Source organism: Mytilus californianus, unplaced genomic scaffold, assembly GCF_021869535.1.
Source record: "Mytilus californianus isolate M0D057914Y unplaced genomic scaffold, xbMytCali1.0.p SCAF_3, whole genome shotgun sequence".
Classification (NCBI taxonomy): domain Eukaryota; kingdom Metazoa; phylum Mollusca; class Bivalvia; order Mytilida; family Mytilidae; genus Mytilus; species Mytilus californianus.
Genome location: NW_026262679.1, coordinates 110,121,670 through 110,137,765, shown reverse-complemented (window position 1 = coordinate 110,137,765; position 16,096 = coordinate 110,121,670). Strand labels below are relative to the sequence as shown.

Below are 16,096 nucleotides of genomic sequence, written 5' to 3'. Positions count from 1 at the left end.
GTTTGAAAATAGATATATCATTATATCTAATTACATCATATCTAATTTTAGAGAGCTATGGTTAAATCATATCAAATTTTAGATTTACATTATTGGTTCATGGAAATAAAAGTTTGAGTATTTCCCTTTGAACAGAAATGGTTTAACTAAGAAGTATTTCATCAAAAGTTGAATTCTTAGGGTTCTTTGATATGCTGATTCTAGTAATGTACTTAGAATTTGGATATTGGACCATAATAGGTTAGGGGAGTCCCCGTGGTCACCCCCACCCCCTCCTGTTTGAGAACTTGTAAACGGTCAAGATCCCCACCCCTAAACCATATATCTTGTTGTATTGAACAATGAAACAAATCAAATGAAATATAGGGGAAGTCCATGGGGTCACCCCCATCCCCCTTGTTTTTGAAAACTTGTAAAAGGTCGAGATCTCCACCCCAAAACCATATTTATTCTTGTATGGGACAATAAAACAAATCAAATGAAATATAGGGGAAGTTTACGGGGGTCACCCCCACCCCCTTCTTTTTGAAAACTTGTAAATGGTCGAGATCCCCACCCCGAAACCATATATATTCTTGTATGGGACAATAAGACAAATCAAATGAAATAAAAGGGGAGTCCCCTGGGTCATTCCCACCCTTTTCCTGTTTGAGAACTTGTAAATGGTCAAGATCCCCACCCCTAAACCATATATATTCTTGTATAAAACAAAAAAAGAACAAATCAAATGGAATAAAGGGTGAGTCCCCTGGGGATCACAACAACACCCCTCCCCCCCTTTTTGAGAACTTGTAAACGATCGAGATCCCCAACCCTAAACCATATATATTCCTGTTTGTCTTTTCAAGAAGATTTGAATGACATACAGGGTCAATCCCTAGGCGTTACTTATGCATATCACTTTACTAGACCAAACCAACTTGTACTCGACTTTGCCCAATGTCAGGTAACCATGGGAATGACTAATTATGGGAGCTTTGTTTGGGAGACTTCATAATAGCATTCTGTTACAATTATTTCTTGTTTTTACATGATCCTGTTTGGGGTTCAGATTTGCAAATATCATTTTCATTATTAATTAGATAATAATCTATTTTAAATATTCAATCACAATCCAAATTCAGAGCTGTTTTAAGCTTAAATGTTGTGTCCATACTTCTTGTGGTTTGGTCTGTTCATACATGTCTGTCATGCAGGTATCATCAGAAGTTGAGCTCACAATTCATAGGTTAATGGTTGAATTTTTGTGGTACTATCAGTAATTGGTTAACTATATTTTGTGCATGGATAGTTGTAAATATCTGTCGTGCAGGTATGATATGACCTTGACCTCATTTTCATGGTTCATTGGTCAATGGTTAAGTAAGTTTTTCAGATAATATAAGCAATGGGTCACTAAATTTGGTGTATGGAATGATTGTATAGTGTACATATCCGGATGACAGGGTTTCATTTGACCTTTGACCTCATTTTCATTGTATATTGGTCAATGTTGGATTTCGCTGGTAAGATTTGTAAGCAGTAGATTTAACTATTTGGTTTATGGAATGAATGCAAGTGTACATGTCTGTCTGGCAGGGTTAATCTGACTTTTACATCATTTACATGGATCAGGAACATATATATTGACGGGACTTGACACTACCTAATTGTAGCCAATTTTATCGTCGTGTCATAGGTAATAAAGATACGATACGGAAACAGGCATGTGTTAAAAACGTACTCACTATTATCCTAATAATTTCTGATAATATCAAAAAAATGTCATTCAAACTAGTTTTACAGTGATGCCAGTGTATCAAACTTGTATTCTGTCACTTCAAATTTGTTATAACCGCATTCATTTTATCACAGAATGGTACAGAATGCAAAAGGGTAATAAAAAAATGGCACTGATTGCATTCCCAAATTCAAAAGCATTATAAAACACTTCACATCAAACAAATCACACTTATTTTGGTCATTCTATAATATGATAAAACTTGTATTTATTTACAATTAGAATTATGTTGTTTCTTTATTGAGCAGTTCCGATAGTTTTTTAGTCAGACGCACCAAAATTCATAAATCTCGCAAAGTCTTGAGGAGTCAAAGATTATATCAGATTTATACTGAAAAGCCTATCAGATTCATTTCCCTTTAGATATACTGTTCCCAGCATGGATCAGTAAAAATATTAAGTTCATGTGATACTTTATCTTAGAGATTTTCAACATAAATTCAATCATCAGTAAAGCAGGCAAGACATTTCAATTTGTCCACTCTTTTTTGTTTTGTTTTTTTATCTTTTTGAAAATATTAAACAAAATGTTTTTAACTTTGCATAGATGAATTAGAGTTTTATTTAAGAATAGACTTTCTAAAAATCCATTAGAAACACTAACTTCCTTGTTTACCTTGATCTATTCTTACATTTTCTTAGGTTTTTGTTTTACCGTTTTGTTTTTTTTTGTCGAGCCTGCGACTTTTGTTGCAGAAAGCTCGACATAGGGATAGTGATCCGGCGGCGGCATTAGCTAACTTCTTAAAAGCTTTATATTTTCCAAAGTGGAAGACCTGGATGCTTCATACTTTGTATATAGATGCCTTATGATATGAAGTTTCCGTCTGTCATATGTCCATTGTCCTTGACCTCATTTTCATGGTTCAGTGACTACTTAAAAAAAATGTTAAGATTTTTTGTAATGTTAATTTCTCTCTTATTATGAGTAATAGGATAACTATATTTAATATGTGCGTACCTTGCAAGGTCCCCATGCCCGTCAGACAGTTTTCATCTGACCTCGACCTCATTTCATGGATCAGTGAACAAGGTTAAGTTTTTGTGGTCAAGTCCATATATCAGATACTATAAGCAATAGGTCTTCTACATTTGGTGTATGGAATGATTGTGAGGCGTACATGTCCAACTGGTAGGTGTCATCTGACCTCGACCTCATTTTCATGGTTCAGTGGTTAAAGTTAAGTTTTTGTGTTTTGATCTTTTTTTCTAATACTATATGCAATTGATCAACTATATTTGGTGTAAGGAAATATTTTACAATGTACATGTCAGTCTGGCAGGTTTTATTTGACCTTGACCTCATTTTCACAGTTCATTGCTCAGTGTTTAGTGTTTGTGTTTTGGTCTGTTTTTCTTAAACTATAACCAAAAGGTCAACTATATTTGTTGTATGGAATGATTGTGAGGTGTATATGTCTGTCTGGCAGGTATCATCTGACCTTGACCGCATTTTCATTGTTCATTGGTCAATGTTAACTTAAGTTTTCATGGTTAAGTTTGTTTCTTAGATACTATAAGCAATAGGTCAACTATATTTAATGTATAGATTGATTGTAAGCAGTACGTGTCTGTCTGGCATGGTTCATCTGACCTTGACCTTATTTTCATGGTTCATTGGTCAATGTTTAGCTTTCCTGTTTAAGTCTGTTTCTTAGAAACTAAGAAACTATAAGCAATAGGTCAACTATATTTGGTGTATTGAATGATTGTAAGGTGTACATGTATTTCTGGTTTGGTTTATCTGACCTTGACCTCATTTTCTTGGATCATGTTAAGTTTATGTGATACTTTTAGTAAAGCTTTATATTTAGGACTATCAACATGAAATCAATGGTCAGTAAAGAAGGCGAGACATTTCAGCGTGTGCACTCTTGTGTAAGAATATATGAAAAATGACCATTTATCCAAGTCCATGTTCACCTGTACATGTTCTACCTGAAACGAGAGCCAGTCAAATAACCACTATTCCCCTTGTTATTATACAATCCATCAGTCTGTCTGAAAATCACAAAGGGTCTTAGGTTGTGTCATTTGTAATAACTGCAACACTTTTCCTTCAATATAGCATAGTAATTATAAACAGATTGAAGATGTGATCTTCTTATTTTGGACAAATGTGAATAAATATGGCTAAAAACAAAGCATTAGGGTAAAAATCAAGAAGTGTTTAGTTTTTTGTAACCAAGATAGATAGAGAAATCTGACTTGGGCAGAATGTTTAGAATGTCTATATTGACCAAAACTGTCAGATTTCTCCTTATAAGAGTTGTTGTCTTTAAATGATTGATTGATTGTTGGTTGCTTAATGTCCAGTGGCAAAGGCTTCAAATGAATATTGTTATTAATTTATAGTGGTTTTAGCCATTAATTTGAAAACTTATAGTTAAAGAGAAACAATGATTAGTAGAGCAATATCTACAAATAATTCAAATGGCAAAAATAGTTGGTCGTTTTCTTATAGAAGTGTTTGCCCTTGAATGACAAATTTTACCTATTTTTACAGGGTTTTTTTTATGCCCCACCTACGATAGTAGAGGGGCATTATGTTTTTCGGTCTGCATCCGTTTGTTCTTCCGTTCGTCTGTCCCTCTGTCCTGCTTCAGGTTTAAGTTTTTGACCCCAATTTCATGGTCCACTGAACATAGCAAATGATAGTGCGAGTGGGGCATCCATGTACTATGGACACATTCTTGTTTATCATGAATACAGAATTTAGTTTAATAAAAGCTAGAATAAAGCAGAAATTATTTTGGATATAAGATGCGAAATTTTTTGATTTTATCTGTGAGTATCATACTGTTGCAATGGAGGAGAGGTTTGTTCTATTAATCCAAACTGTTTATTATTATATAATATGACCGTGACGTGTCTTGTTATAGGACAACAATGAAAAAGTAAAAAAAAAAAGCATGTACTCAAAGAGTTCAGTTTAGAAAAATCATGCTTAATTTGCAATTTAATGCATTGACTGTTGAAGGAGGACTTGTAAAAAGTAAGATCAAACAAACTGGAGAAGAGAGGGACATGTGTTTGTATGGATATTTAAGGGCTACTGTGTGGGTGGTACCCTTGTGTACCAACAGTCCATCTGTAGTTGTACATCCTGAAAGGTTATCACTGTAAATTCAGAAATTTTTGTGAGGTTTTATTAATGCAAATAATGCGACTAGGTGAGTATCGCAATAATTAGAACTGGCATTCAGATATCTGATACATACATCTGTATGGAGATGTTCCTGAAATCGCAATAATAAATCATGCATTTTTGTCTGTTCTTCAAAAATCCCAATAGTAAATGCACGCAATAATTTCTGTGAATTTACAGTATATGCTAAAGCATGATATTGATTTCAGTGTGCTCCAAACATGTTTCTGAAATAACCTTTATTTGGTGCACTAACTTAAAATTTGGAAGCAGTAAACAAAAAATGTTATTGAGTGTCAAAAGCAAAAAGAACCAACAATATAGCCAAAATGAATATAAGGAGATGTGGTATAATTGCCAATGTGACAACTATCCATCAGAGACCAAAGATCGAGGAGGTAAACAATAAAAAGAGAGTATTGCACACTAAGTTTAAATACAAATGCATATATTATTAATTAAAAGCTTGAGGTGTTCTGGAATAATAATTTGATAGGTCTGAAACTAAAACTAAAAGTTTTTGGGTGTTATTGGAATAATGTGATAGGTCTGAATCTCAAACCATAAGTTTTTGGTTGTTATTGGAATAATGTGATGGGTCTGAATCTCAAACCAAAAGTTTTTGGGTGTTATTGGAATAATGTGATGGGTCTGAATCTCAAACCAAAAGTTTTTGGGTGTTATTGAAATAATGTGATGGGTCTGAATCTCAAACCAAAAGTTTTTGGGTGTTATTGAAATAATGTGATGGGTCTGAATCTCAAATCAAAAGTTTTTGGGTGTTGTTGGAATTATGTGATGGGTCTGAATCTCAAACCAAAAGTTTTTGTGTTATGGAATAATGTGATAGGTCTGAAACTTAAATCAAAAGTTTGGGGTGGTCTGGAATAATCTTCAGCAGATCGGTCTCAAAATGGAGAAGGTTGTACGTGTTTCTAAAATAATATTCTTCAGAAAGGTCTGAAACTAAAAGTTGAGAATGTTTCTGCAATAATTTTCATCACATTACTCTGAGACTAAAAGTTGAGGTGTTCAAGAATAATATTCATCAGAATGGTATGATACTAAAGGATTGATGAGTTTCTGGAATACTTTTCATCATATTGGTCTGAGACTGAAAGCGTTGAAAGCAACATACATAAAAAGAGTTACCAAGAAAACCAAATTAGTGAAACACTTAAATTAAAATTGTGGCAGCTCCTACTTGCAACATTAATAAAAACTTTGGTCAATGATTGATTGGTATTAAAACTTAGAGGTCTAGTTTAAAACATCAAATAAATCTTTGAGGAATAGTTCAAAACATTAAATAAAATGTATGGAGCTCCTATTTTCAAATTTCAAATTACATTTAGAGAGTATTCTACTTATAAAGAAACATTTTGAGTAAGTATCAATGTTTTGTTTTTATTTCAGGCATAAAAAACAGATTAAGGAAAACCAAATCACTGATAAATTTTTTTCAATGTCATCTATGTGGTGTAAGGTTTCTGTCCAAAGATAGCATGAACAAACATAACGAAAGAAAACATTTCGGACAGAATAGAGACTTGAAATGTAATCTTTGTGGTAAACAGTACATACTGAAAACTAGCTTATGGCAACATTGCCTTACAGTGCATAAAGGTAAAAATTTGTCAGATAAGTGGACGAAAGTTGAAGCAATTGAGCAAAATGAACAGCTAGAACTCCCTGGAAATATTAATTGGATATTAGCTCAAAACCCGAATCAATGTATTGATGTTCAAGAAAACCTTATTGATACAAAAGTTGATTTTAAGAAAATTTTACCGACAGAATTGCCACAAAAAGTTGTAAGGAAATCAATGCATAATCTTAAGATGAACAAGACTAATGATAAACAACATGAAAACATGGAGACAGAAAAAGAAGTAATGTGTAATAAACCGACAGGATTATTCTCAACGTCTACTACTGAAGCATCAACAAATCGTCGGGTCAGAACTAAGAAACTCAAATCTGTTCAAAAAGTTTTATCAGTCAAGACAAAAACTAAGAAAGGCATACTTAAAAGCAAAAAACTAAAAAAGAATAAGTTTAAAAAATTACAAAATCACAAGCAATTGACAGTCATGTCAAAATATGAGCTAAGAAACAAACTGTTGTCTGAGGTTAAGCTAAAAGGAAAAATCAAGTCAATAAAGAAACCATCAGAAGGCATACCAAAAACATTGTCTGAATCATTGGAAGGCATACCAAAAACATTGTCTGAATCATTGGCAGGCAAACCAAAAACATTGTCAGAATCAAAACTAGAACCGAGTGAGAGGAAACCTCACAATAGTTTAAAGGAAAACATCATGTTGAAGGATGTTAAAATTCTGGTTAAGAAATTTGTCCCATTACCTCCAGTCATTGACAAATCTGAAAGGCAAAATGAGACAATTTCAAACAATTTTGATCAAAATGGGGAAAAAGGTGAATTGCCCCAATTAACAGGAAAAATTGATAAAATTTCTGATAAGGTCTCCGTTTTGATAGATAGCAACAAGGATACAATAGATAAGGAAGAAGATGAAAAAACTCTTAAAAATATGTCATTGTTATTGAGTGGAACACACAAGGACAGTCTGCATGAAAGACTCATAATTCCTTATAGTGAGAAAAGTCCACAAGGAAGGATAGATAATAAGTATAAGGGTTTAAAGATTACACTACCGTCATCTGGTGAAGGTAGAATTGTAAGGAATGAAGAAAATCTTGAAGGGACAGAGTTCGAGAAAAGTCACAAAGTCTTAAAAAATCAGAAAGATTTTGTGAATTTTAAGATTACGTTGCAAACTAGAAGTGAATGTAGAACTGTAATGAGTGCTAATAAATCTAGTGTTGGAAATAGATCTGAAGCAAAAGGTCTTGATGGAAGTGATAAAACTAAAGAAAACAATATAATTCAAGAAAAAAGTCTGTTAGAGTCTGAAACTGAGAATGAGACTGAAAACCATAATTGTCCAACTGATAAAAATGCGAAAGAGACTGAAAGTACAGTTGGAACTGAACAAGATTTGAGTAATAATACTTCAAATTCTGTTCAAGAACCCGAAAAACTGGCGGAAAAATCAAAAATTAAAACCAGCAAGCGATCAAGATTAGAGAGTCATATTATGGAACCATTAGGAACTAAACCATCTGAAGTTGAACCTGTAAAACTTTTAGGAAAAACTTGCATTAGTATAAATTCCCCTAAGGCTTTACGTGAGCAACAAGAACATTCAAAAACTTTAAACAATAAGAATTTGGACAATTTAAAAGCAGTTGATAAAAAATCAAAAATTTCTAGAGCATCTTTGACAAGAAGATTTGAACGTGCACATATGCATTCAGAGCACCAAGACCATGATGACAATACACTAGATAGTTCAGAGGTAGATGAACAACTAGAGCAAAAACAAAACACTGTATCACAGAAAGATGACATTCAGAAAGATGCAAGACAGCAGTACAATAAATCTAAGCGACGGTCACCAAAAGTTTTATTAGAAAAACTTTCAATAAGTGAATCTGAACAGACAGTCAATATCAGTAGCATGCCACTATTGAAAGATCGGTACACTAGAGTCACTGAAATTGAGAACGTATGTGCCTCTGGTAGAAATTTAGATCCATTATTTGGGGTTAAATCAAGTAGCATTGAGGGGGAAATCAGCGAGGACGAAGAATATGATGAAGAAAGGGCAGCAATTGTAGCACAGCAGATTGCTGACTTGAAGGATATAGTCCTTTCAAGGAGGAGTAGAAAGTTCGGTGGTACCAAAGGTGAGAGCATAAAGCCACAAAATGAAAAGAAAAATATGATTCCTATTGAAAAAACAGACAGTTCAACAGATGTGTTGAAAAATGAAGCAGAAAAATTGGAAGAAAATGATACCTCAGCACTGTTGTTTGGTAAAAGAAAAGAGATCTCAGAAATTGAAAATGAAAAACAAGCATCCATTACAGAATCTAAATCAGAAAAGCATGATGATAACTGTGATTTGACAGAACAAAACACAAAAAGAATAAGTTCTGATAAAGGACAAAAAATATCGGAGGGATGTGGTAGTGGTTTGCACTTACATTCAGAAATTGACTCTAATCTGCATTTAATAAGGAATTCTAGTGGAGAAGAGAAATCCATGTGTCAAATAAAATTACCAGATGAGATTTCTAATTCTAAGAAGAGTTCTGTTGTCAGGAATTCATTTGATTTGTCTGTTAATGAATTAGTTAATTCAACTCCAGATCTTCTCAACAACTCGAAAGAAGTAAGTGGTAAAGAGAAAAAGAAAAGAGGACGTAAAAGAAAATCTGCTGACACTGAAAGAATAAGTGATGATAAACTTACAAATTCTGCAGATGAGTCCTTATCTTCTTCTGAGAAAATTGTAAACAAAAAAGGAAATCCAGGGAAAGGGAAAATAGCCAAAACTGGAATTCCATTGAAAGTTAAATGGACAAAGAAGAAACCAAGTGAAGTGCAGAAAAATGTTGAAAAACAAACTGAACAAGAAAATGTTATTCAACAAGTAGAAATTAAGGAGAGTTTTACACAAAATTTACCAGAAAATGTTTTGAAAGTTGAATTAGAACAATCATCTGCATCAGAAAATGAAGGACAAAAGAAATCAGATGATCAGAATGATATTGAATACAAGGAAAAAGAACTCCAAAAACTGGGGAAAGAGATGAAAAGGTCATATGGAAGAGCTGGCATACTGGTTAGTGAAGAGAAAACAGATGAGGTAGATAGTGCATTAAGGTTAGAGAATGTTTTACAGAGCAAGAAAAAAGGAAAGGAAAGTGCAGAGAGGCCACCGGTGTCCTTGGATATTAATGAAGAGAACAAACTAGTAAGTTTGGAACAGGATAATAATGAGGAAGAAATTGGGGAAGCCTCAAGCCAGATAGATGAGAAAGACAATCAGCTGCAAGCTCAGTTAGAACCTGCTGAAATAGATGATTCTTGTCATCCACAAATAGATACTATTGATATAATTACAAAACCAAACAAAAAAGGGAAATCAAAGACAGCAAAAACAGAAAAACATCATTTGAGAAATCTACCATCTCGTGGTAAGCAGAAGCATCCAACAATGATTTCTAGGAGGAAAAGAAATTTAATTATCAATTCTAACTTGGATTTATTACTGGATGGTAATCAGAATGTATTGCCAAATTCCAGAACTCTTGAAAGCTTTCTTACTGGTGTCAATGTAAATGGATCACCACCACCAGCACATTCTCCAGAAATGAGTGAAATAAGAACAGAAGTCGCAGAGGAATCCTCACAAAAGATACGACATCCCAGTGACAACACTGTAGTATATTGTGTGGATCAAAACAGTGATATCAGTGAACATTCAACGGAGACCGTGGAACATCAAGAAAATGATGATAACAAAGATCTATGTACCAATACTAGTTATGTAGAATTTGTAACACCAGTTGAAAACGTCTTTACCAAAGACTATGAATCGGTTACACAAAAGGAACAAGGGGTTATTGAAGGTCATGAAGCTCTTTTTCAAAGTGAATGCAAGGTTACAAAGGATGATGAATCCCTTCAACGAGATGAACATTTGATTACTAAGAATAATGAATTAGATATTCCAGATGAATCTGTGGTTTCAAAGGGTGATGATTTCATTCCACAGGATGAACATTTGATTAGGAAGAATAATGAGCTTAACCAGAAGTATGAATCCGTTAGACTTGATGAATCAGCTGTTTTAACTAAAAACTGTGAATCCAGTTCACCATATGTACCTAAGGCTTCTGATTGTGATGAATCTAGTCAATATTTTAAAATACTCAGATTAAATAAGAACCCATTTTTCTCTGACAAAAAACTTGTTCCTGTAGAAACAGCTGAGGAGCAAATAGATAATGAAGACGAAGAGCTTTCTTCTGAATTTCCCAAAATTATTCGTTACATTAATGATGAAACTGAGTTATCAGAGAGAGAAAATGGATTTGTTACTCCATCACTTCATAATTGGGAGGACATGTTTCCAGAAATGTTGGCTTTGCTGAAGAAGAATGGAAATGGCTCAAAAGATCTAACTGTAGCTTTTGAAGATATTGTAGTAACTGAAAAATCTGAGGATTGTTTTGAGATTGATTATGGCCTAAAAGAGTGTTCTTCAGATTTTCTTGCTTTGAAACAGTATTTAGGGGGAAGAAATTGGAAGAATTATGTTTGTGAACTGTGCGAGGAAATCTTTCACGGCCATTTAAAATTCTTAGATCATAAAGAACATGGGAACTGTGCTGCTCACTTTCCAAAAACTGATACATCTTACTCAAAATCACCATTAAGTCATTTGATTACTGATTCAGTACTAGATAATGATATTGACCTTTCAAAACAATTTGTATGCAACCTCTGTGGTCTACGTTACAAATTGAGGAAAAGTCTTATTCGTCACAAGAAAACTCGACATGCAACAGAAGAGGAAAGTCATAAACCTGGAAGTGAAAAATCTAACATACAAAATGTTTCCAAGAAAAAAACTGACAATGTGAGCAAATTGAAGAAAAGAATCCAGAATTTAAATAACACAATCTCCAAAGAAAAGAACTGTATCGAAAAATTGCCCTCAGATGACATATCAGACGTTCAGAATTCTTCAGTCACTGAAGGGGAAGAACAGTCATCATTTGTTACAATTGATAATTGGGAATTAAATAGTTCTAGTTATATGGACATGGTTCAATACATTGCAGAACCTGTATCCGACTTGGAACCAGATACAACACTGGTACAAAGTGATATTAATGAATCAGTAGGTCATGAAAATTTAATTGACGACAGCTATCAGAATGTTGACAACTCTACGGAAGTTTATCCAAGTGAAGAAGATGGTGATGATAACCAGGAAATTACAGGGATTGAAGAAGATGGAATGGAATCAGATAATCTGGAAGAGCAGATGACACCAGATCAGAATGGATATGAGGAAAATGTTGAGGATGGTTCTCCTAGAAGGACACTTCAGTTTACCAATGAAGAACCAACATCAATGTCCCATATAATGACCTTCAGTGAAATGAAAAGACAGTTTCCATATATCTTTAAAGAATTCAATATTTGTTTGGAGAGAATTTACATAGAGGATGACATTTTACATGTGGGAAATTTAATGCTGAAAAAAACTGGAAAGTATCGATGGAAAATATCATGTGGAGAGTCTGTACTTCCTACTGCAGAAAGTGAGGAAAATACTCCAGTCATTCAGACAAATGATTTTGATGTAAATTTTCCTACTTATGAAATAGATTACCCAGTGGCAAACAGCATAACAGATGATTATGCAACCAGCTTTTCTAGTCAATTGGATTACAATTCAGATAAAAGTTTGAAAAAAGAAACTGTTCAGACAAAGCCAAAGCAGTCAAAAGAAAAGAAACCTCAAATCCAAAGTCTACAATCTAGTCCAAACAAAAATCTAACTGATTTTGAAAAAGCTATATCTAAACCAAAGGAAATTAAAAAGAAAAGGAAGTTAGATAGAACACCTTCTAAAGAGGATTCCAATAGTCGCGACGGTATTGACTTCTTCAAGAAAGCAAGTGAACGTGGTAGTATAAGTCAAAATGATAATTATTTTATGTCTTCCAAAATAGCTCAGTCAATACTGAAAAAAAGGGCAAAGGAATCTGAAGAAGAACGCTTGCCAATTAAACCTTGTACAATAGAGGATATCGAACCATTTGAAACTGTTCTTGCTTCAAAAGATAAAAAGAATAGTGGCAAGAAAAGTCCTGTGAAAAAGAAAAAGCAGTCTGAGAATAAAAAGGAATCAGTTACTATGTCAATGTGTGAGATATCAGATAGTCATTTTACCAGCGATATGAATGATGGTTCAGATATAGGGTCTATGGCAAGGGAGGTAATCGATTCAGACACTTCTTTACAGGATATATCAAGTATGAGTTCATTTACAGTAAATGCAACGTCAACTCCTTTAGACGACAAACTTGCTTCAAAACTCAAACAGAAAAGTTTATCAGATAGATTTGGTGCTTTCAACAACTCAAACCAAGACAGAAGTATCGGATTAGAAATTTCTGACACAGCCGTTAAGGATTTTAAAAGTATGAGTTCAGAAGAGGTGATGAAATCAATGTTTGGTAGTTGTCTGGTAAAATTTGACAAAAAGTTCAGAAAACAGCCAGGACATGAACACGAAAAAGACAAGAATATGAGTATTAAATCACCATTAGAATCAATCAATAGGACTGTCAATGTTAAATTTGGTAATCGACCTGTTACAGATCTGAAACAAAGAGTGGTAATAGCGGCTGATGAAAAAACACCTGTTAGTAAGAAGAAACATTTACTGAGCATGTTGAGAGGAATGGACTGTCCTACAGGAAAGTCACTACATGGTGACATTTCCTTGACTTCTCCCAAGGATACTGGTGTTTTTTCTGATAGTCAGTCATATAGAACAGTTATTATAGATAAAGGGAGAGATAATGATGTTAGATCAATTGATACTGAAGCAAGTCCACATCAAGGATTATTCAACAATACTTCATATCTTGTAAAACCAATATCAAAGCAGATTAACTCTGGAATGGTGTCTTTATCAACAGAAGTTTTACAAAAATCAAATATGTCTGATAATCTGTCAGAAAAATCAAATTTGTCGTCTCGTTCAAAAACAGATGGGCAAACTATATCAGCAAACTTACAAAAATCAAATGTATTGGATAATGCATCATTGAAATCAGACTTGTCAGCATGTTCCAAAAAATCTGAGACAAAAAGTATTTCATCATCACATTCATCATCTAACATGGCTGACATCACAATAAAACTTCAGCAGACAGAAAGTTCATGGGTAGAGAAAAGGAATGACAACAAGATCTCTAGTGAGAATAGAACTCCATTGTCAGAGGACATGAATATGCAAGATGATAATGAAAGTGATACTTCTGATAAGTTTAAAAGGGTCGAAGAAGGGTCAATTTCTTCAAAACATTCAAACAGTACTGATCATTCTTTTCGGAGAAAGTGTCTATCAATTGAATCCGAAAATACACCAAGAAAGAGAATAAAACTTTCACGGTTACCTATTCAAGAGCCTCAGTTTAGAACTGAAGAAGAATCTCACAGTGCAGTTGCTCATGATTTGTTACAATCAGCTAGATTGAAAGAATCACAACCAGATCAGCTTAGCATCAAAACAGGTATATATTACTATTGTAATGGTTTATTGTCTAGCATGTGACTTCCGTCGCTGAAAGCGAGACATAGGGATCTAGTGATCAGCGGGGTCGTTAACTAATTACTTGAAAAGCTTATTATTTCAGAAGGTAGGAGATCTTTATGCTTTTGTACTTTGTAGATGTAGATATCTTATTGAAGTTTCTGTCTATATGTTCATTGTCTTTGACCTCATTTACATGGTTCAATGACGTCTTGAAAAAAGTTTAGTGATAAAAGTTAAGTTTTTGTGGTTTGGTCTATTTCTCAAAAACTATAAGCAGCCAGTCAATTATATTTGGTGTATTGAATGATTGTAAGGTGTACATGTCTGTCTGGCAGTAATCCTCTGATCTTGATCTATTTTTCAAGGTTTATTGGAAAATGTTGTTTTTTTCTTGTTTGGTTTGTTTTTTAGATACAATATGGAATAGGTGAAATATATTTGGTTTATGTAATGATTGTAAGATATATATGTATTTGTCTGGCAGGCGTCATCTGACCTTGACCTTATTTTCATGGTTTATTGGTCAATGTTAAATTTCTTTGTTTTTGTCTGTTTTCCAAATACTATAAGGATTGGTGAACTATATTTGGTGTATCGAATAATATATGTATGTCTGGCAGGTGTCATCTGACCTTGACAAAATTTTCATAGTTTATTGGTCAATGTTAAATTTTTAAAGTTTAGCCAATTTCTCAGATACTAGAAGGGATAAATAAGTTAATTATATCTGATGTATTGAATAATTCTTCATTTCCATCTTCATTTAATTTTTTTTTAACCAGAGATGACTTCTGATGATTATAAAAATCATTTTATAACAATAATGAAATAATAATTAAAAGTAAACCATCAGTGATAATTATTTAACAATGATTAACAGAGACATAAGAAGGTGTGAAAAAACAGGGTCACTCATGCATGAACATTTGTCATGTAATCACATGGTAATACAGTTGACCACAATCACATGAAAAAGATTGTCTGAATGTGTACAGATTGAACACCATTTTGTTTCCACAATAAGATGGCATTTACAGATTTGTTTTATACATATGATGAAAGATAAGTATATAATTTTTTTTTAATTTAATGGTAGGAAATATGACTTATGGTTAACATACTACTCAAAGATTGCTTTTTGTCTCGCCGTCAAGGAAAGTCACAGAATGCATGACATAGGGATTACAATCCGGCAGCAGGGGCGGCTTTCATGTAATACTGTTTGTATAAAGCGTTATTTTTCAGAAGGTAGAAGACCTGGATGCTTCATACCTTGTATACAGATACCTTGTGATATGAAGTTTCCATCTGACATAGGTCTATTGTCCTTGACCTTATTTTCATGGTTCAGTAACTGCTTGAAATTTTTTCGTTTTTTTGTCAAGTGAAATACTCACTTATTATGAGAAATAGGATAACTATATTTGGAAAATTGGTTCCTTGCAAAGTCCACCTGTCTGTCAGGTAGGGTTCATCTAACCTCAGCCTCATTTCATGGATCAGTGATCAAGGTAAATGTTACGTGGTCAAGTCCGTATCTCAGATACTATAGATATCAATACACAGTTGGGAAAAAAACTTCAAATTGACACTCATAATTTTTAAACACCCTCTTTCCCTTGCTTTCTAACAAATAAGGCTTAATGTTTGTGTTGTGTATGTGCATATGTATGGAAACAGCATCTTCCATATATTTGATATCCAATTGAGATAAAATGGTGAAATATAATCTCTTTTTTGGTGTAACCATGGCAACAATCTGCATTTATTTGATTCAAAATATTGCAAAAGGGGGGGTGGGGAAATGTCACAAAAGTCCCCAAAATTTGAACTTAAGTAGAAGTTCAATCCATTAGGGTGATACCTTTTCTGAAACCATTCACATTTATCTATCAAGAGGACCCAAAAAAAAAAATCATAATTATGCATTTCACCTTGTTTTTCCATAAA

The 16,096-nt window shown here is 33.5% G+C and overlaps 1 protein-coding gene across 4 annotated transcripts in view; it reads left to right on the top strand.

Moving 5' to 3' along the window:
- Positions 1-16,096, top strand: part of LOC127735771 (uncharacterized) — a 133,972-nt gene that overhangs the window by 66,602 nt on the left and 51,274 nt on the right. For all 4 annotated transcript variants that reach the window (XM_052246078.1, XM_052246077.1, XM_052246076.1 and 1 more), the window contains one exon: positions 6,345-14,123. In XM_052246078.1, the coding sequence (XP_052102038.1) occupies positions 6,345-14,123 (7,779 nt within the window). The remainder of the gene's footprint in view (positions 1-6,344; positions 14,124-16,096) is intronic.